The sequence below is a fragment of the Rhinolophus ferrumequinum genome, chromosome 27 (assembly GCF_004115265.2).
Source record: "Rhinolophus ferrumequinum isolate MPI-CBG mRhiFer1 chromosome 27, mRhiFer1_v1.p, whole genome shotgun sequence".
Taxonomy (NCBI): Eukaryota; Metazoa; Chordata; class Mammalia; order Chiroptera; family Rhinolophidae; genus Rhinolophus; species Rhinolophus ferrumequinum.
In genome coordinates this window covers 22486720-22511949 of record NC_046310.1, presented here as the reverse complement: position 1 = coordinate 22511949, position 25230 = coordinate 22486720, and the positions used below count along the sequence as shown (strand labels likewise).

General features: G+C 39.8%; 1 protein-coding gene across 3 annotated transcripts in view; it reads right to left on the bottom strand.

Moving 5' to 3' along the window:
• Positions 1-356: 356 nt before the first annotated feature.
• Positions 357-25230, bottom strand: part of LYST (lysosomal trafficking regulator) — a 170705-nt gene continuing 145831 nt past the window's right edge. For all 3 annotated transcript variants that reach the window (XM_033099812.1, XM_033099811.1, XM_033099813.1), the window contains 10 exons: positions 24176-24393; positions 20640-20870; positions 18366-18555; positions 15162-15298; positions 12191-12289; positions 7054-7193; positions 6685-6782; positions 3786-3942; positions 3300-3371; positions 357-2411 (listed from right to left, as the gene is read on the bottom strand). In XM_033099812.1, coding sequence (XP_032955703.1) covers positions 2273-2411; positions 3300-3371; positions 3786-3942; positions 6685-6782; positions 7054-7193; positions 12191-12289; positions 15162-15298; positions 18366-18555; positions 20640-20870; positions 24176-24393 — 1481 coding nt within the window. In that variant the 3' untranslated portion in view covers positions 357-2272. The remainder of the gene's footprint in view (positions 2412-3299; positions 3372-3785; positions 3943-6684; positions 6783-7053; positions 7194-12190; positions 12290-15161; positions 15299-18365; positions 18556-20639; positions 20871-24175; positions 24394-25230) is intronic.

Below are 25230 nucleotides of genomic sequence, written 5' to 3'. Positions count from 1 at the left end.
TTGTACGTTGTTACAGCAGGTGTTGCCACCAGCCTGCACCCCCCCAGGAGTCAGTGGAGCACCTGCCACACGGTGGGGGTTCCATACAGATCTGGGGGATGGTGTTCTGTTCTTTAAAAAGAGTGGTTTGACCTCAGCGCTGACTAAACTCTATTTAAGGGTAGTAAAGTTGGAAATATAAAAGTTCTCATAAAGACCACAATTAAGAAATGAAACTTATCCTTTTCTAGTGATGTAAATTTATAGGGGAGCTAAAGAGAGAACCTATGTGGGTTACAAAAAAAAAAAAGCCACCAATATGCGATCTGGTCACAATATTTAAATGGCATAAAGAACAGGCCTTTAATTCTGTTTTTATGAAATTTATTCCCCATTTGAAGTGGCAGTGTTTACAACGAAAACAGAGCGAGTGGTAATTTACAGAAATGTTTGCCGGAACGTGCACATCATGGAGTGTTTCGAACATACACATTAAGTTTCATGCTGAATAAATAATCCCCCCCAAATTAATTTTTATTTTTACATAAAAATATAATATTGCACTCTTAACAAGACCAGTCATTTTGCATATTTCCTCGTTAGGTAAATGATGCAAATCAGCCTTAAAAAAAAAGACTGAGTAGCAGCCCTATTCTAATAGGGGACAAATTTAAAGTTCTCAGTAGAAAAATGAAAGCTAGACCAAAGCTGCAATTTTTTTTTTTTTTTAAACAAAGCAAATCACTTCAACGTGAATAGGAATACTCTTCTCTCTGCACCTATCTGGACCTCGGAGCTCACGCCTGGTCCGTGCGAACATGACCTGACTGCAGCCTCTGCGGCATTCTGACGCTGGAAGCGGTTTCAGGTCACAAGCGCACGCAGCCACGCGCTGCCTCCTGTATTGATCTTGATGGCAGAGACTTGGGAACTGTATTTCACACAGTTTTTAAGCAGAATGTTTTAGAAAGTCTGGAAGTTACAAAAGGAGTTCTGTAAACACCATATGAGTCAAATTTCTGTAACAAACTCACAAGTTATTCTCAGGCAGAAATACATATTTTTATCCCATGGTAACATATTACTGAGCTTATTTTACAGTGTTTTCAAAGCCAATAAAGCAGCACCCCAAGTGAAAATATATTAATAGCTGTAATACCATGGTAGAGATAGACTGTCCCAAGAGTTTTAGGAATTCTGTTTTCACATGGGTAAGTCTGCTATGGCGTACACTGAGATTTTTCTATTGTTCCTCGAATTCTCAGGTTAGTAGAAATACAGTGGTAACTGTTTCCTAAAGGAATTATTCCACCTAGTGTTTAAAACAAAGTAAGCTGTCATCTTTTCTTTTGTCATTCTGTATTGGGGAAGAAAACTTCCTGCACAGTAGATTAAATGACTCACCTGGCCTGGATTATTAATATCTGTGCAAACTCTTTGCATAGTGGAAGTTTTCTACTGGAAACTGTTAACTTTTCAATGCTCTGTGAATGGCAGATGTTAAAAGAATTATCATTGTGTTTAAATCTTAGTGACTCAACTAAGGATAGTCAATATCTAGTGTTATGGATTTTAAATGGGATTTTTATGAAGGAATAGAATGTGTCTGAAATCAAAGATACCGTGTTCTTGTTGGTGGCTGTCAAATTCTGCTTCTACTTTGAGCTAAGAAGGCAACTGGCAGAAAGTACCTTTCAGCATTGAGACTCAGCAGTAGTTTGTGTTTAGTATTCAGATATCCCATAAAATGCTTGGTGCAGATGCATTGACTGAACAATTTACTTCTCAAAGAAAGCAATTACTAAGTTCAGAATTCTTTATCCTTTTCTTTCCTTTTTTTGGGTGTGTGTGTGTGTGTGTGTGTGTGTGTGTGTGTGTGTGTGTTATCTCAGTATTAAGCTTTTTAAATATAATTTTTTTTAGAGTATTTTATATAAACAATTAGCTAACGAATTTAAATTCAACTGGCTCTTTTGGAATAATAGAAAAAAGAGAGACCCTAACTTTTACTTTAGAATGCCCTTGTAGAAAGAAAAACTTTAAGAATATGATCGCAACTCCCTGTGTAAGACTTCAGTCTTGTTGGTTAGTGCATGCAGACACAAACCTCACTTAGAACAAAACCTTCCTCGTAGGGCTTGTGAGGCTGCAGAGTTTTGTGCAGATGAACAGATTTTATAATTATTTGGATGGTTTGTTTGGTCACCTGTTTCTTCATGTTCAACCTAAAACTGGTGAAGTCAACAAGTCTAGTTTGGAGTCAAAGTGCTTGGAGAACGCACAGTTCTCGCCTTCATCCAGCCGCATAGCTGCTCAGGAAGGAGTAGAACATGGGCTGTTTCAAACGCTGTTGGTCCTTCCGACACCACGCAATCACAGTCCCTTCACTGTTCGCTGTGTACAGATGGTGGCCATCAGAGGAAAACGTAAGGCTGTAAAAAAAAAAAAAAAGTCCGTTTGTTCATTATCTCTCTTAAAACTGCATTACCATATTGGTGGTCATATAGAAATTAAAGAAGTTACAATATTTTTACTGGAGCAGAGAGACAAACAAAATGACTGCCTACAGCTCATTGGTTTTGACTGTAAATCTCACATAGTTTGGTGAAGCTCATGATACAGAATAAAATCTGAATCCCAGAGGTCAGTGCATGCCGTTCCTTCTTTGCATATTTTCTTGTTCCTTCTTGTTTATGCTTTATCACTTAAACAACAAATACTTGGGTACAGGAAACTTAAAAAAAAATGTAACAGTACTACATTTTCTCTTTATAGAAATAAATGTTGATGATTTATGGAGATATTTTATTTCCCTGAAAGATGAAGGGGTAAAAATGGAGCAATAAACTATTAATTTAGGTTCATTGAACTTTAAATCTCGTACACTGAAAATAAATTTATTTTGACAGAGTAGAATTTGAATCACTTACGTCCAATTGAGTTTTGAAAGTCAAAGTTGTTAATGGAGCGGAAGGTAACTGGTTGTTTATCAGTCTTGCAAGCACATTCCTGCAGCTATCAATCACCCCTGGTATTTTCAATAAGGAAGGGAAAAAGCATCCCTTCTCTCATTCAAGAGGCCCTCTCTGGGCAGTTTCCCAGCATGTCCGTCTGTTAGAGTCAGCTCCTGACTCCGATTTTAAGCTCCAGAGAGACCAGGACTGTGCCTCCTTTTGCCACTGAGTCCTGCACAGCCTGGCGCTGGATAAGTGTCGGCTGCCGATAATGACTCTCATCACATATTTCTTTAGGTCTGCTTTCAGATCTCTAACAAAAATGCAGTCACCAAGTATATTATGAAGAATGGGAGAGCAGCTTACCTGACAATAGGCTTATCTGATTTAGGAAATGTGATTTCTCGCACTGGCTTTAGGTCCCATGTACTCCATAACCTAAAGGGAAAAAAAGTCATCTAATTATGCAACCTGAAATTTCCTTCATGAAGAAAACATACATATTTGTTTATTTGTTAAAATCATCTGGAAGGAAACACAATAAATGATTCACAGTAGTTATTTTGGGGAAGTTTGCAAGGGGGTGTGTGTGAGAGTAAGAAAACCTAACTTTGTATATTTTCATATTGTTAAACTTTTATAGTTAACAAACAATATAAAATTGCAAAACTGCACTAAAGCTGTCTATATTATTTAGAAATAAAACAGGAATAACTGAAGAACCTATATCTGAAGGTGATTTTAAATGTCTAAATATTAAATATCGATATACCTAGATAGTGAAAACTTAGTTTTGAAATTGCTGTGTCCTTATGAACAAACATAAACCAAGAGAATCTGAACTCGTCTCACCTCACAATTCCATTTTCTAGTCCCCCAGCAATCACGTTGATGGACACTCCCTCTGGCTGGTTAGAGAAAGCAACAGAACAGATGATCTCTCTGCAGTGGACATGTCCCACGAGGTCTCCGTTCACTGTCCAGAGTCTGAGGTCACTGCCTCCACCAGCTGAAATGCCAAAACCACCCGCAGGTCACAGACTGTGGGCATCTCAGAGCCCTGTACCCTGGGTCCCAGAGGGCCAAGCTCATTTCAGTGGTGAAGTGTGTAGGCAACTCCTGACTGAAGACTGTACAAAGGAAATTACTGCACTGTAAGTCACACGGAACTTTGCATATTTATCTAGAGATAATGACCAGTGAAGAAAATAAAAAATTAATCTGCAACAGAGAGCAACAAGGTAAATTAATCATGAATCTTAGTATTTCAGCATATGAACTACCAAATCTGAAAGTATCTAGAACGCTAAACAATCTCCAAAAAGAGAAGAAAATATTCTCTGAAATCATCTAGAAGTCACATTCATATGACTTATGAAGAAAAAAAATTACCGTAAAAGTTAGCTGAGTTAAAAACTAATTCTTTAAAAAAAAGGAAACCTGATTCTTCAGAATGGGATTGAATCTATAAATCAATGTTTTACTGAACTAATTGTTTTCTTTTCAAAGATCCTAAGTAACCAAACATTTTGTGTTTTTCCAGGGGGTAGAGGAGGGAATCATTGCTCATCATCCTCTGTAAACGGGCGGGTGGATTGGAGGCACCTGATGCTGTGTCCTTCTTTGCAGAAATATTCTCATGCTGATAAGTGTTTCTACAATATACACTAACAATATAATAATTTAAATTTTGATTTTAAAGTTATTTGGATGGTACTCACCAAAGGGTCAAGATTTTTGGTAGACTAAATCTGGTCACTTTCTTTCCTTCCCGGACTGTAAGAACAGGAGCATGAATTCTAGTCTTGGTCACTAACCATAAATTTGGCCTCTTTAAAAAACCATTATTTTTATGTTCTCTCTGTACCTAATGTTCTTCATGACTCCGAGCCATTATTATACGGCACTGCCTGGGGCCACCTGCGTGCCTACTGGTGAGCTGGTAATTGCAGCAAAAGTAATTTTGCTTCTTGCTCCCGTATGACTAGCTGATGTAACAGCCACAGATATAAATCACTACTGGCAGCAGGAAAGTAATTAACTTTATAAAATTCAGCTCCCTCAGGATCAGTCCTAACTTCCAAAACGTTGCCAGAACAAGAAAGAGAACTCTGTATAAACAATCATTATATTATCCCCCCGATTCCCTCTTGATACTAAAAGCTGCTAATGTGCAAGTCAAGGAAGAACAATGAGCAAAGTCATCAATCGTCTGCCCTCACTCGTACTACCAAAGTCAAGTGTTTAAGACCTTTCCCCTAGCGATGCTGACGAGGAAATACAAATGTGTTCGTGACATTTTATGACGGAGGCCAAGACTGGGAAATACTTCACACCTGAAATTTTCAAGCACGAGTAAAGACACTACTTTTCTTGAATAGCAGAATGAATGAACATTTTGTAAAAACAACAGTAAAACTCCAAGAAATGTCTGTGGTATAATAAAAAAATAAATATGCATCTTTGTCCCAGGTCTCGGAGCTCCTAGAACCCTCGTAATTTACCGGCCCTAGAAGCTTCAGGATTGGGGCTGGTCCCCAGAAAACCAACCACATTGTTAGACAGACAAACAGCACCTCCCACCTCTCAGGAGGGGAGAGGGGCTGAGATTGAGCTCCATCCCCAGGGGCCAGTGATTTAATCAACCACGTCTACCCAGTGAAACCTCAGAAACCCCGCACGCAACAGGGTGACGAGTTTCTGACTTGGCAAACAGGTGCAGGAGGGTGGCGCCCTCTGACTCACGGACAAACCGTCTGGATCTTCCTCTATGTGCCTCTTCATTTCTATCCTTTACAATAAACTATAGTAGTAAGAAGAGTGTTCTACTGAGTGCTGTGAGTCCTAGAGAATTACTGAACCTGGTGGGAGGGTCTTGTGAACTCCCAAATTTGCTAACTTCAAGTAGTTGGTGTCAGAACTGAATTGCATTGTTGGACACCCACTTGGTGTCTCAGAACTAAAGAACTGTTTGGCATCTGCAAAGACACCACAAATTTGGTGTCAGAAAAAAAAAACACCTTACACAATATAAAAAATGCAAACAGGATAGAGGACCCCCCACTACAGATGTGTCAAAGACATTCTGTACTGAGCACACACAGTGTTTCAAAGGATCCCTTCAATTTTAAGACTCTGAAGAATAGAAACGCAAACAGAAAATTCACAAATTTTCCAACTGCTCTTTCCTGCTGAATGCATTAAGTTTTTTAATATGTATACATGAAAAAACAAAAACCAAAAACAAGACCTCTGATAAGGAGATACATCTTTGTCATGTAAGTTTTAAGGCAAATTATATCTCCATTTGTTATTCTGTAGTACGTTCTCTCTCAGGAACTGGAAGACATATATATATTTTCAAAGCTGATCACCTGCTGATGCTTTTCATTTCAGGAGGAAGGTAGACAGTTAAAAAGCAAAAGAAAAAAGGATAGAAAAACAAAAACCAAGAAAATTCATATAATTATATAACAATAATTTGGTTGACTTACATGTGCTCAAATGCAATTGTACATATATCAGAAAGAGTTAAATTATGACAACACTAACTTTTACATAAACTGATGCCTAAATCGACCGATCTTGGACATTATTGTATTTTAACAGGTACCATACATGCTAGTAACAAAGTATTTTGATCTGGAAGGGAGCTGAGAGATGGAACCAACAGTTTCACCATGATGTAACCAGCTGGCTGAACACACTGTTAGCACAACGGCCCTGTGCTTTGGTTCCGGGGCTAGCTCACCTGAGTCACACACAGTGGCGATGTCACCTGTTGTCTCACTGGCAGAGACGGCAGTGACAGGGCTTTTGTGTCCTGCCAGACTTTGTACGTAGCATAGCCTGAAAGACCAAAGACATGAATTTGCGTATGATCATTAAATATAATTATAGTCTCTTATTTGTGTAATTCTTTTCCTCAGTATGTGTGCCTATTATTCATAAGGTATTCCTAATGGGTCTTTTGATTCTAATCAGATTACAAAAGTAAAGTTTGTATTTCATGCCTAAAATGATTGTCATGTAAATATATTATTTTAGTGTAGCTGTTTCATACAGTAAAAACTGAAACATTAAAAATAGCTGTGTTGGAGTTGGCGATCTTTCTCGGTACCTGTTTAAGTCCCATATGATGCAGGTTCCATCTCTGCTCACACTTATCATTATACTGTACGGTTTGCAGACAAACAAGCTGGTGATCTCCTCCGTGTGCCCATAGAGATGTAGCTGAGACTCCATTTCTATCTCTGAAGACTGAAATTAAACATTTCAGTAAAGTATAAGGTAAAAACAATGACAAAAGGTAGGCTAGTATTTACCTCCAAAATAAAAACAACTGAAGTGACTCAAACATTTCATTTTTCAATCTAATTCAGTGCAACCTTTTCTAAAGAGTAAAACTAAACATTAAAAAAATTTTAATTGCCCATAATTTCATCAACTAATATGCTTTTCATTTTTGTCTGTTCTTGTCCAGTCTTTGTCTAAATACACATGTATTTTTATAGTTGTAACGACTGCCATACAGATAATTTTCTATTTTCTACATTCTCCCATAAGCATTTTCTATTTTTGACATTGTCTTAAAATTTTTTAACAGTGTTATAATATTCTATACAGTCAGTATACCATAATTTACTTGAGCATCCTTTATTGATAGACATTTAGAGTTGTTTCAAATTTTTAAAAAATTATAAATGCCGTAATTAAATCCTTCATGTATAAAATTTTTATTTCTCCATTGATTTTTTTCTTTTAGAATACATTTCCAGAAATCTACTAGTGGATCAGTGAATATTGATAATTTTCTAGTTCTTGGCGTCACACCAATTCATGATGTCACCAATGGTGACGCATACTGATATCACCATGACTGGTCCATAGTTACAGATTGGTTTTCTAAATCAAAGCTGGCAAACTCATGTTCCAAGGTCCACACTGGCTCACAGATGCCAGATGTCCACACAGGATTTCACTCCTCTTTTCATTAGGCTTGCTGTTTATTAACTATTTCAGTACTTCTACTTTGAAGAATATAGAAAAGTAGAAATAATAAGAGTAATAAAAAAACTACTCAGTTAAACTAACCTAACATTTTATATGATTAGTCTACTTTTAAAATAAAGAAAACATTAAACATTACATTAAACATTACACTGTTCTATTTCCACTCCCTTGTCAGAAGTTACTACTATCTTGTATTTTGTATTTTTGTTTCCCATGTATGTAGAACATATGTTCTCCTACAGTACTGTAACTATAAACGACATACTGTATTGTTTTCCATGTTGATAAACTTTATTTATGTGGTATTATTTTTAGAATCTTCTGCATTTTGCCTGTTTGTTCACTGTTGTTTTTGAAACATATCTGTGTTGATACATTAGCTGCAGCTCATCTATTTTAAGCTATCTAGTCCCTTGCTTTATTCACATAAAAATACACATTTTACACTTAAAGAATCAAATGACGAGACAATAGCAGCTCCTGTTCTTCCTCAGAACAACTGCTTGAGTGGTGGAGCAGCTGCTGCGCTTATCTAGGGCACGTGACCTCTGACTGAACACAAGCACAGCCTCCAGATGGGCTTTTACAGGGGTGAGAGTCCTGGGTCTCTGCCCCGGTTGGCTCTCCTCTGACTGCGACCCCCCACAGGGCCGGGAGCCACAGGGCCATGGCGACGTGCTCAGAACCCTTTCCGACCAGGCTTCAGGGTACCTGGGACCCAGGAATTCCCTGCCCCAGAGGCCTGAGCCCCTTCCTTCTCTGCTTGAGCTCTGCAGCATTTGAGTTTGTGATTCACCTCTGATTCTAAATCTTTGAAATTCTCCCAAGTTTTAAATGGTAATCAAGTCTGTTTTAATTTGTATTTTTCTTGTTATAACCAACTTTTTCACATGTTCATTTTATCTGTAAATGTGTATGCCTTGTTTTGTGTATTTGTTACTACATTTAAAAAATCACTTGTACGTAGTACCCTACTTGTGGAATAGAATTCGAGTATCTTCCTTATTTCTCCAGGATGACCCAAACCACCCCCATCTGAGGACACCTTACCCAAAGTCCAGTCTCCAGGATCCTGGACCACCCAGGGAATTCCAACCCAGGGCATTCCATCAGGAGCTGGTCCCCGCTGACTGAGACTCATCCTCACTGTCTGGGTGTCGCCCTTCAGGGACCAGCTTTTGGAGAAGGGCCTCCTGGGGACACCCCAGCGCGCTTGGTCCCTGGGGCTGTTTCTAGTCCTCTCTCAGGAGCTTCCAAGGACAGTGTCATATTTCAGGACTGACAAATGCCCTCAAGGTGAAAGCTCCTGCCCTGCTTATTTACCCCTCTCGTTTGAGAGTTCATTAGCCTGTCAGCTCTTTAAGACTTAAAACATTACACATTTTTTGTATTTATTTATATATATGTATAGAGACACACATATATGTGTATGTATTTTTTTTATCTATTCCCTGACCATGAATAATATTTATGGGGTAAACACCACTTAGGGTCCCTATGGTGGTTGCTGATATTTTATAGAGTTTGCACTTTAAAATGATGGCAAGATTTGGTGTTACTAGATGGTTCCCTAGTGGATCAGAAAATAATTTCCATGCGTAGAACAGGAGTCTGGTGCTGGCTTCTTCTTTGTAGAATTGTTCCCGAATGACACGATACTACCTCATATAAACTGCACCTGCGGTCTCCTACCATCACCGGTTTAGAGATCGGAAAACAAACGCCATGTGGCCACACTATTTAATTAGTGAAAAAGTGCCTCAAGAGCAACTGTTTTAAAATCAGTTATCACTTTCAGAAGGTATTCTTCTCCAATATATAAATGGCTTATAGATAACAACTCCTTCTAACAGGTCAACTTACTCATCATCATTAGAATGCATTTTAGAAGACTGTCTTGGGAGATTCAACAGAAACTTATAATGCTCAAAGTTGGATATACTTCATGAGCTAAGGAAAGTATTTAATAAGATCCCCTTGGAAATATTTTCAAATGACAATTATTTTGGCCAAATCCCTTACGGGACCTCGGGGCCTGTTTTTGGTCTGTGTCAAAGCCAACACAAATGAAAACATAAACCTTTGAGCGCCATGGCATTCAGTGCGTTGGGAGAGTAGGAACTAGGGAAGAGTAGGAACACAGGGTCACAGGTGCAGCATTAGGGATGACGAAATGGTGAGATGGTCCCGGAGAAAAAGTGACCTCTACCAAAACTCAAGTGAGGTCCCATCAAGTCCAATAATAAACCACACAGCTAAGATGCATTTTGGACATGGTTCAAATAGTAATTGTTAATCTCATAACTTGATTAGCTAATACTATTAAAACTTAGGAACAAAAGAAAACCCTTACAGATAAGCTGAAAAAATATACCTTAAGGCAAATACGTAACTGAGGGAAAATAAGCAACATAAGACTTCACAAGTCTACAATAACTTCAAAACTAAAGCATATGTTTTACTGTATTCAAATTATAATAGTGACACCTTTGATTTGCTATCCTCAAAGCTACACTGTGCCTAACTCCTCTATACTGACAATTAATCTTTTTGAAAACCTATACTATGTACTGGTTAGTGTACAATTAAAATTTTACATTATAGGGAGAATTGAAGTAAGAAAAACTAAGAACTAAGAACCGTTCTAAATGGAACAGTCTTGGAAAAAGCAAGAGGAAACGAAACACAAAAGAAGGAGCTAGTTTTTAACTCAGTGTCTGTGGCATGGTGCAAAATTATCTGAGGCACAAGCAGACAACTGCTCCAGCAGCGGGGTTTAGAATATATTTGAGGAAAAAGGAAACAGGAGGGTGAGCTCCGAAGATGAAAGATGATGGCAGCCATCATCTTTTATAATATCAGAGATGTTATAAAATTAACATCCATTTTAGGCCTTTGGGAGAAAAAAGGAGACATTCCAACAGTAAGACATCTCTCTACTCAGATTGCTCCACATGTTTTTATGGCATAAAGACCTTACTTCAACCTACTTTTCCTGCCCTGTCTTTCCCATTTCTCCCAGCATGTTATATCTAAACTGCACATAAAAGTATTTGTCACCCCCAAATCACCAGGCCTTCGGTTCCATGTTGTTGGTTTCCTTTGCCTCTCCTCTTTTTTCCACTTAGTGAAACGACCCTTCCAGCTCCAGTCAGGTGTAACTCCTCAGGCTCCCTGACACCTGGCTGCTCCCTCTTCTGTGCTTCAGACCTGTGCGCGAATGTTTCTTAGAGCACACCCTTCTCCTTCCTGCAATCACCGGTCCATGCCTGTCTCCTGCCGAGGGCTGCAGTGGCCTCTAACTGGTATCCTTGCCTCTAGTCTCAGACTCCTTCTAAGAATCTCTCCTTGCAGGCTATTCTGTGGTCTTCCTAAAATGCTGATTGGAGCATATTACTCCTACTTAGAAGATTTTAATGGCTCCTTATGCTACGAGACAGAAACAATATTATGGTCACATTTATACCCCAAGGATTGAGGCAAAGAACCTTAACAAGAGTTTAAAAGGAATAAACTTGGACAGAAAAGTAAGGGGAACCTAGTGTCATCCTATGCTAGGAATACAGGTTTCACTCTGTAAAACACACTCAATAATATAATGGAGAAAATTGTAATGGAAAAATGTACAGAGAAAGTTCTAAATTAGAATGAAAACTACTGAGTTAGCACCCTAACTTGCCACGTATCCTCAATAGCACCACAGATAGTTGACTCAAGAAAGGAATGACAGTAAGTTAAAAGTAGTACAAACGTGTCTTCTTCACTAGCCTGTTTTAGAATTTAACTCTTAAATCTTAGAGATTCAGTGAATGGCTAAAAAAGTTTCTTCCAGTAAGTGGTAGAAATGAAGATGGGCTAGGTGGGTGTTGCTGTCATTTACTTTACCTAGAGAATATAGCGATGCTGACCATTAGGGGGTCTAAGCTTCAAATGTGACAGAATCTTGGGGTACACTCCTGAGCTGTCAGGTCGACATGGAGAATATAGGCAAGCAAGCAGCAGAATGTCACGAAAAAGCCTAAGTTATTTTCAAAATTTTTCGTGATCCTAACAAGCCTAAAATAAGTTAGATATGTGACCTTTTACATTTTAAGAGTGTATGTGAAGAAAAGATTAAAGTATACAAGATAAAGTACAAAATTTTAAGTTACCCTTATATAAAATGAATTATACTTCATAAAGGTTTTCTTTTCTTCACTGACATGAAAATCCCAAACTACCCACAGAACGAGCCCGGGACCTACCGTGCTGCTCGTAAATCGGTTTGTGTAGGCTGTGATGACACCACATTTGCTCCCAGTAAACAGCTGGCAACTGTCAGGTACCCAAGCGCAACTAGTCACCTTTGGAAAAGGAGAAATCAAAGATTATCATGGTTAAAAAGCATCACAAATGCTTCTACTTGTCTGACAACTATTTTAAAAATACATGGTCACAAAATTTAAGGTAAATAGTTTACTGGAAAGGATTGCAATGGTGCAAAGATATAATCATATCCTGAAACTTTAAACCAGATGCCTAAAAGCTGTTTCTAAATTTAAATGTATCACAATGCATTGTCTATGGTTTTAAATTGTTCTGTACACACAGCATGCACATACACAGACACACACACACACACACACACACACAAACACACACACACGGCCATTTGCTCCTCAGAAATTTAAACAAAATGATCCAGGATGGATCAGATCCAAGGTTGAGTGTGTGTGTGATGTGTGCATGTGTTTCAAATGTTTACTTGATTTTTACTGTTACGTCTTTTTTTCTGTTTTTGGTGGGGAAACAGGGTACATATAAATAGAGGTATTACTTCTAACAGTCCTGAAGACTACTAAACAGGAGGTGGGGGAAAGGTAAACATGGAGACAAAAATCTGGGACTGTAAATCCTAACCGTGAGGCACGGTTCAAGGTCACAGTCCGCCTGTGGGCACTAGCTGACCCCCAGGGCCACGTCCACAGTAGCTGTGTCCAGCTGCTCTGTCCCCACCCCCGCACCCCTCCTCCAGCAATACCCTCACACTTCACTCAGACGACAGAGGTCTGCATCCTCCTCCTTCCTTTGTGCCTCAAAATGTCGCATGTCTCCTGATTTAGTGGAGGAAGCCCTGCCCCACCTCAAGGTTCCTCAGAATGCTTGTCCCTCAAGAGTTTCAAACTGTCCTTTGCTGGCTTCTTCCCCTGGGCCTACAAATGTATTCAGGTGTCAGCTACCTTAAACGATGACTTTTTTTGATCCTGGCTCTTCTTAATTTCTGTATATCATCAGAGTCCACTCAATCCAATTTTATTTTTTGAGTTTCTTGAATAGTTCTAACTATTTGTAAGGACATTTCATGACTTTTATTTTTTCTTAGAGGTCTTCCGGAGAACAAGGAGACATATATTTATTTTTATAGAGAATAAAATTCATTCTGTCTTGTAATTACCATGTAGGTCTACTGAAACCTTTTATAAACCTAAGTTACATTACAGGAATTTTTTTTTTTTTTTTTTTTTTTTTTTTTTACATTACAGGATTTTAATAATCTTATTTTCCCTTTATCTTGAAATATTCTGCTATTTCATCATTCTGGGAATTATTTTATCACAATTCATCAATTATTCCCAACTCTGCTAAAACAAAACAAAACAAACAAAATAAGAAAATGAAAGAATGAAGGGTTTCCTAGAAGGATAATATAATATGTGAAATAAATTGTCATCTTCTGGTTTTCTTATTGTATTGTCAAAGAATGATGTCATCTTTCAAAAAATTAAAAAAGAAGTCACCATTTCTGAAGTCTGCTTTTAGTTTCCACTGAACACAGTTGGAACTTTTTCATTTTCTACCAATAATAGAAAAGAGAAGAAAACTGACAGAGGAATATGTTTCACAATTATGTAACCAATCAGAAGGCGAAGACAAAGAGACAGCAGGACTCTAATCTCTACTGATGATGATGAAGTTGGTCAGAGTGTGAGTCTTCATATGCTAATGTCCTAGATGAATTTTCTCCAACTGAAGAACTAATGCATGAACAATGTATTTCTAAGGACGAAAATGAAATACGGCTTTCTCATCCAGTTAGTCATTTGATGGGAAGTACTTTATCACACAGTACATTTTGCTAAAATAATCTGGATCATCCCATTTTGCTACAAGGACTTATGAGGTATTCTTCCATCTTTAATGACGGTTGTGTGCCAGACTTTACATGACAGCCATCATTTTGCAATGTTTAAATTCTTAAATTTCTAATAATGTTGCTTTTCACTATCCTTTCTTCTTACTCTTGTTAGTTTACTGGTATGCCAGATAACAAAAGGTGATGACCTTTTTTTCAGGTATGTTGGGAGTTAAGCACAAGTCATTGCTTTCTTTCACTGTCAAAAATTCTCCCCAAAGTACCCTACTCCATTTCTAAAGTGCTCAGAGAATGGGGATAATGGTTAGGGCACACGAGTAGGCAGCAGGTGTTATGTAGGTACTAGAAGTCTGAAAATGGTAAAATAACTTCTCATGGAGAGACAGTCAAAGAGAGAAGGTTCTATACAACTTAGTAAGTTCTTTAGATATATATATATATATATATATATATATGCATATATAGTGTTTTGTAGTCTACAAAGTAACTTTCACAAACATTCGAAACAGTTTTACAACAGCTTTATCAGAGAGTAGTTAGACTACCATTGTTATCCCAGCTTCATGGAGGAGGAAAGAAACTCAGGTTTGGGAAGGTGAAGTTACTTGGCAAAGGTGACACAGTAAATAACAAAGCGGGGACACCACCACAGATCACTGGGTTCATTGAGGCCCACTGCTCTTTCTATCACACGTGAAACCTAAATACCCGGTCCATTTTGGAAAACCCAGGTACAGAAGATAACACTCTGGTTACAGGAAATGACACGGTGACAAGGCAGGTGAACACTGAGAAGAAAGCAATCAACGCTGATTTTGTTCAAACACTCTGCCATTAGCTGACGCCGAGTAGGAGGTTATTATACTGTCTCAATGAGATACAGGGTGGGAGACAAGTCTGGGGGCTCAGGCAGCACAGCGGTAGTCAGAACGTCTGTAAACACGTAAACAAGACACACGTCCACCACCTGCTTCTCAACGGGACTCACTGCTGGGTCTCAAAGACTGGCTTCCATCAGTGTGACTCCTACTTAAAGCCTTACATTTCATTACTATAATGAAGGATTTCATGAAAACGCTTACCTGATACTGTTGTGAACTCTGTATAAAGTTGACTGGAGGCTCGCTCTGTTTACTCTTCAAGCGTAGAATGTTATCGGCATATCCCCAGCTCAGGATGGCCGACCACTGGATGTCAGTGCTGTTCATGCTTCGCACACCTCAAGAGGAGAAATGAGAGGGTCAGAGTGCCACTGCTCCGGGGACCCGGCTGTCCCCAACGACGGCAGGTTAATGGCCGAAGTTCACATGGCAGAGCACTGTGTCATTGCAGGGCAACACCATGTGAGTGTGTATCCACAACATAGACCGATTTACGTCCTTTCATTCCTTTAAAGCTAATGAGCTCCTAAGGGGGGAACTGTATTCATTCTCACTTGTGTTAAGAAATTTTTATAAAAGGCATGAAGAAGAGTCAAGCTTACTCTGTTCATGTTCTGGGACACCTTTACTTTAAAACATAAATATCAACTGGATGCTGTTTAAATAACTTCCCTAGGTCATCCCTGCTGAACAATCCTATGGACAACTATTAATACCAGAAAGGAAGCTCTGCTGGAACAGAAGCGACCTGGCCCTGACAAGGGACAACAATCCTGTCAGCTGCCAGGACTCTGCATGGAAGACCCTCATTCAGCGAGGTTCTGCTCTCTCTCTCGTTCTCTCTCTCTCTCTCGTTCTCTCTCTCTCTCTCACACACACACACACACACACGACTGAGGGCGATGTCCTCTCGGGGTACGCACTGGACACCCTGACACCCCTTGTCAGTACCAGTCATAAGCTACGCCTTATCGGGGTGATGGCCACAGCTACACAGCACAGGTGCTGTAACTGGCGCTGCCCTGCAACCTGGAACGCTTTCCGTCTCTTAAGGAGAGAACATGTGCTTCATTTATTCCAGTACCAACCTAGGATAATGCCCAGCATATGGACAGATAAAACAAATAAATATTTATTAAATGAACGAACAGCACACTAAAACTGTAATTTACAGATTTTGTTTTGTTGAGCAAATGTTGACATCAGTTTTGCAGTAAAGGAACTGGGAAACACTCATTAAATGTAAGTTCTTCTAAACATACGCTGCACAGAAAAGAACTGTATTTCATGAGTCTCAGGACCTCTCAAATCTACCAGAATGCCCACCATGTGGTAAGTGATTGATGAACCAAGTAGATTTAATAATAGTTCCCAGTTTCTCATTCCAGTAATACAAGATGCAGCATCTTTAAAAAAAAAAGAAAAAGAAAAAGAAACTTCTCCTTTACTTATTAGAGCAATGGATTTTACACCGCAGCCCCAGAGATTGTGATGCAGTGTGTCTCAACTCAAATGGGACCCAAACAAGCATATTTTGAAAAAAGCACCACGGGCAATTCTGAGGCACAGTCAATCCAAGCAACTGGCCTATCATGAAACCACCCAGTCTATAGTTACATTGTACTACGCACGTAGAACTAAGCAAAATGGTACAGTTACTTGAGATATAACAAGTGCTCAACACTTTGCAGCTGTTAACACAAGACCTGACGTCCATGTGCTTCGCCCAAGGCCTCTGTGGAACATTCACGGGGACGGTTATGGGCTACGGGCGACAGTCATGGCTCAGAGACCCAGGCCCAGTGCGCTTGCTGTCCCATGGACATGAAGCACTTAGAAGGAGTTAGGCACTGTGCTAACAGTTCCCTATATTGTTTCACTTTATGCTTATAACGAATTTCCCTGTGAGGTAAACCCTTTTGCTATTCCCATTTTGTGGATCAAAAGCCAGGCTTCGGGAGGCTTTGGGAGGCGTGAGTGATTGTCTCAAGGCCACGCGGCTCTGAGCAGCACACTCAGGCACTGCACCTCCCCGGACTACAGCCAAAAAGGTCGCATTGTAGCACTCCCCTGGACACACCTAGATTCTGGCAAACCCCAAATGTATTCTGCAAGGACATGAAGTGTGATTTGAATGAACAAAGCTACTAAGGACTTGTGAGTAGTGGCACAAACAAGATAGGTTGACAATTATACGAGTACGTGACATATCTAAGTCCCATCTTGCTAAGTGGTAATACCCAGCCCTTTCTCTCCTGCTCAATAGATCAACTTCGATCCACTCTAATTTTTAAAAATTTAAATTCACACATTTTGGTACTTTAAATATTATTAACAGCTAATTACTTGTGACAGTTCACAGCTGGTTGCAACACACTAGTGAGAATAAAGCACTGATATCACAATAATTACAATGAAGCAGATTTACCTTATCCTATCAACTCATAGAACTTAGACGGCACGCAGCCTCGCTGACTTCTAACAACTATAAAGGCAAGCATTCGTTTCGTACAGAATTCAGAGTGAGCCTGAGTGAATGGCAGCCCAGCCGGCACACTTCCACTGAAGGGACCGACGTCCGGCATCCTCGTGTTACAGTCTGTCTGCGGTTGGCAGGTTATGTGGACGCCGAGGAGCACCGTGCACGGAGAGACAGCAACGGAAAACGCTCGTGTGTGACTGCTCAGAGGCATCTGATCTGGTCCACATGTCGGCTTCCGGGCAAATCCACGCACACCTGCTATGAACGGAGCAGTGCTCCTGTCACTCACGTTACTGCCCAAAGCCCACAGCCAGTGAGTAGGGAGCGTTCTCTTGCATTTAGTGAAATGGCTAGTTTGCAAGGGCCGAGGGATGACTTCAGTGGAAAGTGTTCCTAGTTTTCCATTGTCCAGGTGACATTTGGAAATAGGAAGAGGTCCTTTATTGTACAGCACTTTACAATGTGCTGCTTTAGTGAGTCAGATTACTTTCCAGGCATATGCGCTTTTAAAACCTATTTTCAAGGCTATCATGACTTCCTTGTCTTGTTTTGTTTGACTCTCTTGACTGTATCTTCTGAGGTACTAGACTTGTTGGTCAAATACATCTGTCTATTCTGAGATTCAAGAGCCCCAAAGTACACATTTCTATAAAAGTAATAGTTTTCGTCTTGTGAGCTGAACCATTTATTCTTGTCTCCTTCAAAATCCTCCTCTCATTTCCAATGGTACTGCATTTAATTCCATTTTTCTTATGCAGTATGTTTTAATTCCTACTTTGCACTAAATAACCACAGATTTGAGCAGAGTTTTCACCAAGGACTCAGAAACCTTAGAGGTAAAACAAAAGAGCAGCACAGACGATTTAGAAACATTCAAATCTCATGAAAGATACTGGAATGATTTTCATTATATTTTATTTTACCTTGTTCTTTGCTGTACGTCATCAGAAGACAGAAATTTCGGGACAAACCACAGATGGCTCTGGTGGGCAGAGCCTGGAGGGAACCAAATCTTTCTCCGTGGGGCTGGCTGAAGCAGAGCACAGGCACTGGAGCACTTGGGGAGCCTACGTACTCTCCCCACTTCAAGCCTTTTATCCATGACAAAGGACTCTAAAACCAAGAGAAGTAAAAAGTATCATGTTTTAAAAGGTAGTAAATATAGAATTACTTATAAACAAATTAAGAGAAAGCAACTTGTTTATAAACCCAGAATTATTTTATACTTTTTTACTTGCCCCATGCTTAGCATATAGAAATATGTGTTCGTTGTTGCCAGACATGAACAAAATAGATAAAGTCCTAATCCCGTAGGGGTGCATTCTAGTTGGGATGGGGGGGCAGACAAGTAAATGAACAAATACACATATGTCAGGTGGTGAAAGTGCTCTGAAGAAAAACTCAGAAGGGGGAGAGGACTGCGAATAATGGCGCTGCTATTTTACACGTGGGGATCAGGGCAGACTCTCTGCCGAGAAGACCTCTGAGCAGAGACCCGAATGAAGTCAGGGAACGGAGTGGGGCTACCTCTGGGGACAGGTCATTCCGGGCGGAGGGAGGAGTCAGTGGGAAGGTCCCGCGGTGGGAGTGAGGCAGGTCGTGCACCAACTTAGAAGAGTTGATCAGCAATGAGTATACCAGTCAATTAAGTGGCATTTGTTACTTTTCAGGGATGTACTATTAGATTATTTTGACAAGTTAAAATAATAGATTCTAGTTAAAAAGAATGACGTTGGTAATGACAAAGACTGAAAAGATTTGTGAGGCTTCAAAACCTTCTGAACAAAACGTGAAATACAGCTTTCAATTATGAAACACAACATTGGTGATCCGGTTTCACCAAAACACCATTGTCTATCATATAGGTATTTTAAATTTGTGTTTTTAAATTGGTGTTTTAAATTTGTGTTTTTGTTTGCATTTAACATACAAATTTGATATTTGTGAGCTATGAGCACAAAGAATTTACATTCAGTATTCTATTTGTGTTCTGCATTTAGTGTATTTAAGTAACACTAAGAAACAATTGTTAATACAAGGTCTGTGAAAACCGTTTTCTCTTAAAACAAATCACAGATCTCAGTATGAGATACACTGCCTTGTTTCATCCTAAGGCCCTTCACAACCTCTTTTCTTGCCTTCCTGTCTTCCGCGATTCCCTCTGGCAAACCTTTATAACACTTTACAATTCATGGTCTCCCATCTTATTATACTGCTTTTATAAAGAAGAATTTAGTTGACGATTAGAATCCAACTTACCGTTAAGGTTTTCTTACTTTGTTTTTCTATTTTAAAGTAAAAATTATACCTACTTGTATTTTAAGAGTCAATACTTTTTATCATTACAATCTGGGGAGGCCAAAGAATATGTAAGGTCTCCGTTCATGGTAACCGTCACACCTCTGGTCAGGCCTTTTGGTGGGAGATGATCACCGGGATGCATGCATGTGTGCACCGGCATGTGTGCACCGGCATGTGTGCATTGGCATGTGTGCACCGGCATGTGTGCACCGGCATGTGTGCACCGGCATGCGTGCATTGGCATGTGTGCACCGGCATGTGTGCACTGGCATGAGTGCACCGACATGTGTGCACCGGCATGTGTGCACTGGCATGCGTGCATTGGCATGTGTGCACCGGCATGTGTGCACTGGCATGAGTGCACCGACATGTGTGCACCGGCATGTGTGCACTGGCATGAGTGCACTGGCATGCGTGCATTGGCATGTGTGCACCGGCATGTGTGCACTGGCATGCGTGCATTGGCATGAGTGCACCGACGTGTGCACCGGCATGCGTGCACTGGCATGTGTGCATTGCAATACATGAACTGGCATGCATGCACTGGCATACCCACGCTCCAACTGTCCTCTATTCCTGGGCGGTGCTTCTCCTTTCGCCTGCCAATTCCTGTTGTCTCACTGCCTGGTGAGGCTTCTCCTGGTAATAACCCAGGGGTTACTATCTGACCTGAGCTCCCAGAGCACTCTTCACACCACTAACCCGGCATCACTAACACAGACATTGCTGGAAGCTACAAGCATCTGTGTTCACTGGCTGGTACATGTCTTCATGCTGGGACCGTGCTTTTTATTTGGGGCCCTTAAGCGCCTGCGAGAGGGCCCGGCATCTCAGGAGGTGAAGCCTGACATCTCAGGAGGCTTCTGCTGAATTCTACTGAAATCCCAAGGACATACCGGATAGGCGACTTCTTTGGCCTGCTCTCGGGTTTCCCGGAAAGCAAACTGCACTAACAACCCCATGGCAGCAGGAAACTCTCCTTCGATGTTGAGCTTGGAGCCAGGTCTGCTCACGTGGGCCGACTGGAACAGCTGACGGGGGGTCTGGCCATAGGTTTTTATCATGGTTTCTAGAGCTCGTCTCTGAACAGGATCTTCAACTGCAGAGACATCCATTCCAAAGTATGTCTGAAAGGTGAAAGAGTGAAAGAGAGCCAGAGGTTTGTATAAAGTGTAACGGGCAGTCGTCACACCAAAGGGGAAACACCGTGCTCTGTTCTCAAGGTCATGGTCCACGCTTCTCGGTTTCAAATGGACATGGTTTTGCAATGTCCATAACCATCAATGGTCTCACTGAGATTAGAATAGGAATGATCAATGTTTCTGGAGGGCTGACCGAAAATAATGCATCTTGACTGATGCTGATTAGCTATGTTTATAAAATTGATTTTTAGGTTAGGACCAGAGAATATCATATACAACTTCATGTATGACACGAAATTACTGAAAAAGTCATTTGTCCAAAGTGATATACAGGAAAAGGCAAAAATGAAGTTAAGATAACAAAGTCAGTAGGTAGTTCAAGAATTATGAAGGTTCTGATGAAAATTGTATAAGTGAATCCAAAAGAGTAGCAGTGAAAATTCCAAGCTCTTTAGGGTAAAGGGTGTTATTACACTTCCTTCTCAGTGTTGGCATCCCTTAGAGGCAGAGGGAGAGTATCACGTGTGTACTTCTTTATTCCCAAAGCTAGCAGTCAGCAGCTGGGTACAGATCTGTCTTGTTCACGTGAACCCACCATACAATTTACCTTTTAGCATTTAATCAGTCATAGCAAATTTCATTTATATATCTAGATATGACATTTCTGTAAGTGCTGAAATAACATTTCAAACATTTCTTCAGAAGTTAAATAACCTTCAGCACCATTCCCTCCCAGTCTGTACCTTACACATTTTTCTAACAAAGCACTCCTAATCAAATACTTGTATAAATGCTTGTCTGAGCAGGGTCAGCCTCATGGCTGCGTGACTTAACATATTTAAAAATTCAAATGAAGATTGGAATAATCCTCTAGCCAGGACTCTTCTTTATTTATTTTAAAATAGTGCTTCTTTACATTCTCTGGTATCACTTTCTAAGTCAACGCCATATATTAGTGAATGATGAATTAACGTTAAAAGGCATTTCTACACTCCTTTTAAAAAGCTAACCTTTATTTGTACTTAAGTATATGTCAGACATTATTCTATATGAATGTCCTTCTGTACTTATGAGGTTGGTATTATTGTTCACATTTTAAATATTTGTACATTTAGGTACAGAGAGGTTGAACTATTTGCCCAAGGTCACATGGCAAGTGGCAGTGTTACAAACTGAGAATCTGAAGTCAATTCTGAATTCAGAGACTGTGCACTTAATTACTACACTTCATTCCGTCCCACAAATTGAATTTTATAAAATTCCTAGAACAATGGCATAAACTCTAGCCTTTTTAAAGTTCTAAAGTCCCAAAGAATCAGTGAAAAAAATGCCAGTAAGATGAGAATTGCATGGTATATTGCACATGCATTAATGTGAAGTTTATATTAGACTAATTGAAAAGATGGGGCAGGACTGTAGGCACAGAGCACATTAAAGTCAATGTCAAAATCCCTAATTGCTTTTAAAGTTACATTTTAGATCAAATATGAATGAAATTCAAAAATTATACCTGAAGCCTTGTCTATTTTATACCACTCTTATGTATGAAATTATTATTCACCAAACTGTATTTATTATTCCCCCTTTTCAGAACATTTATCTTCTATTAGAATCATCAGGAAACCTGTCTTATTCTCTCTTCCAGACATTAGGTATCTCAAGGACTTTAATTTTCTATTCCCTTAGAGGTACTCAAAATAACTACTGAGCAAAATGCACTAACGAGATTTTTATTTTAAAACTACTATTCAGGAATGGATTTCTTGCATAAATAAGCCCAAACATAGAGCGTGTTACTGTAGGTTCTACATGTGCATTTTAGCTGTATCTGTATAAACACGGATGAATCTACGCAGAAAAACACAGTTGGAGGGGAAGTCCGAGATCAATCTAACACACCACCTAATTTGAAAGTTAGGAAACCTAAGAGGCTAACTGTCCATGCAGTGGCTTAAAGATTCATCTGTTGTACTTGCTGCCTTTAGGTAGCCATTAAGCAACACCAGGAAAGAGCTTTCTCCCTATAATTCTCCCTTTGACTTTTCACTCTTTGAAGAATTTGAGATGCCTCATTTGGATCCCACTCCCACTCCTAGGCCCCAGCTTTTCTTCTAGCCCTACTCTCCCCGCTCGAGCATTATTCATCTTTGCATCTCCAGAGCCGAGCAAAAGAAATGTTTCCTGAATAAATAAATTGTTGGTAGCCGATCTTACAACATCAAAAAGTGTATGTGAAAGTGTAACAATTCTACTTCTATGAAGTTATCTTAAGGAAACAAAGATGTACAGAAAGAAATAACCTCAGGAATCTTATTAATTTTAAGAGCAAACAAATACTAACTAAATAGCCAACAATAGAGGACTGGTTAAATAAATGATCTTTTAGTCATACTTGGGAACAGTAAGTAATATTACATTGAATGATAGATAGAAAAAGGTCTAGAAGGTGGTTTTGATATTTATCTCTGGATGGAGACATCAAAGTTGATTTTTGAATTCCTTCCTTTTGCAGACTGTATCTTACACGTTTCTAACAAGGCACAAATGCTGTTTCTGCAGCAAGAAAATATGATGCCATGTAAAAATAGAATATGTATATAGGATAGTGTGTAGAAAGAAGTTTACATGGCACGCCTGAACTGCTCGCCTTGGAAAGGCCTGCTTGCAAGGCTGACCTTGGCTGGCATCTGGGAACATGGATTTCAGGGGAGTTCCCACCATTCCCTAACTGGTACGAGGGGCTCACTGTGCGGAAACTGTCTGCACAAACCCTGGTTTATATTGAACACCTACTTTCCTTCCAGGAGTCTGAAATCTCAGTATGTGTGAGAGAGAGGGTACCTACTGGACCAGGCCCCAGGCAAAACCCTGGCCTCTGAGTCACTAATGAGCCTCCCTGGTAGACGACATCACACATGGTGTCACAATTTGTGCTGGAGGAAGAAGTGTGTTCTTTGATTCCTGGGAGAAGACTTTTGGAAGCTTGCCGCAGGCACCTCTTCCTTTTGCTGATCTTGCTTTGCTTCCATCACTATAATGCCCTTAGCTGTAAGTCTGACTATATGCTGAGTCACTATGTCCTCATCCAACCTGGGCATGGTCTTGGGAAACCCCGACAGATAGTACCTCAGGTATTTTTAAAGAGGTGAAATATAAAACCTGAAAAATCTTGGGCAACAGTTTAGTGTCACTGCCAATTCTCTCTGATAACTTACATATTTCAAAGAAACAGCCTACCAGCTAACCTTTAAATATTCAGAAATGCAGAATATTTTAAAAGAGTCACTTACAGCGGGATGAAAAACATTGATGGCTTGAACGGACGCCTTCCCTTTTTGCTTATACCCGAACACCAAGTCAATCCACTGACAGATATTCTGGGACACGTGCTCAGACTCTAGAGCCTGTCGATGGATGAGGATAAAAAGACGAGGGTCGTTCCGGGCCCAAGGCGGGAGGTTGACGTGATTAACCCGTTCACCATTCTGCCGCACACCGAAATCAAAGCCTGGGAAAGAAGACTCAGGTTAATGCATATCCCCGCTAAAGCATGTTTCATCTGGCCCACTGAGCAGGTCTTCAGAAATAGCGACTGTATGCTGTGACCAGGAAAAGGGGCAGCAAAGAGGACAGTGACACCATGCTCATCCACTTATTTAGCCAATCACAGAGCCGCATGGATCAATGCTATTGCAAGTAACTTTGAGATCTTCCAACTTTATCCTGTTACCACTTTATAACATACTGAAGAAAAAGCAGAAAATCATTGTCTGTTGATTCTAATAGTCCATTAATCAAATCTTCAAATGCAGTAAGTGCTTAAATATCTATTCAACTGCCAACTTGGTTAAAATCAAACTAAGGCTTTGTGTAAGCATTTCTGAATTAGTGGTGTTAACACACAATAAAGTCAGGACTATTTCTACTTAGTAAACATCAGCATTTTGGAGTTAAAAAACTCAACTCATACAAAGCATCCACATGCCTAGAATGAACGTCTTAGTCTGTGAACTTTATGGAAAGTCTACAGGTCTGCTCTGACGTAATTCCTTCTAAGCATCCTGCGAACAACAAAATTACCTCAGCACACTGAGTAAGGGGGTTCTTCTGTGACATAACAGAGCTGTTACCTAATTGTCCCATCAGTCTGCTGGTGTAAACAAAAACCTCAGAAGTCATCATTTTAAAAAATTGTCCTAAAGAAATGTTACCTTTGAATAGAAACGGTTTTTTGTGCTACCTTTTATGGGCTGAAAATCTGAATGCCATAACAGAATACAAATGAAAAGGGACCTCTTAAAAGCTGATTAAGCTCCTATAAAATTAAGTTGCTGTCTGCCTACTT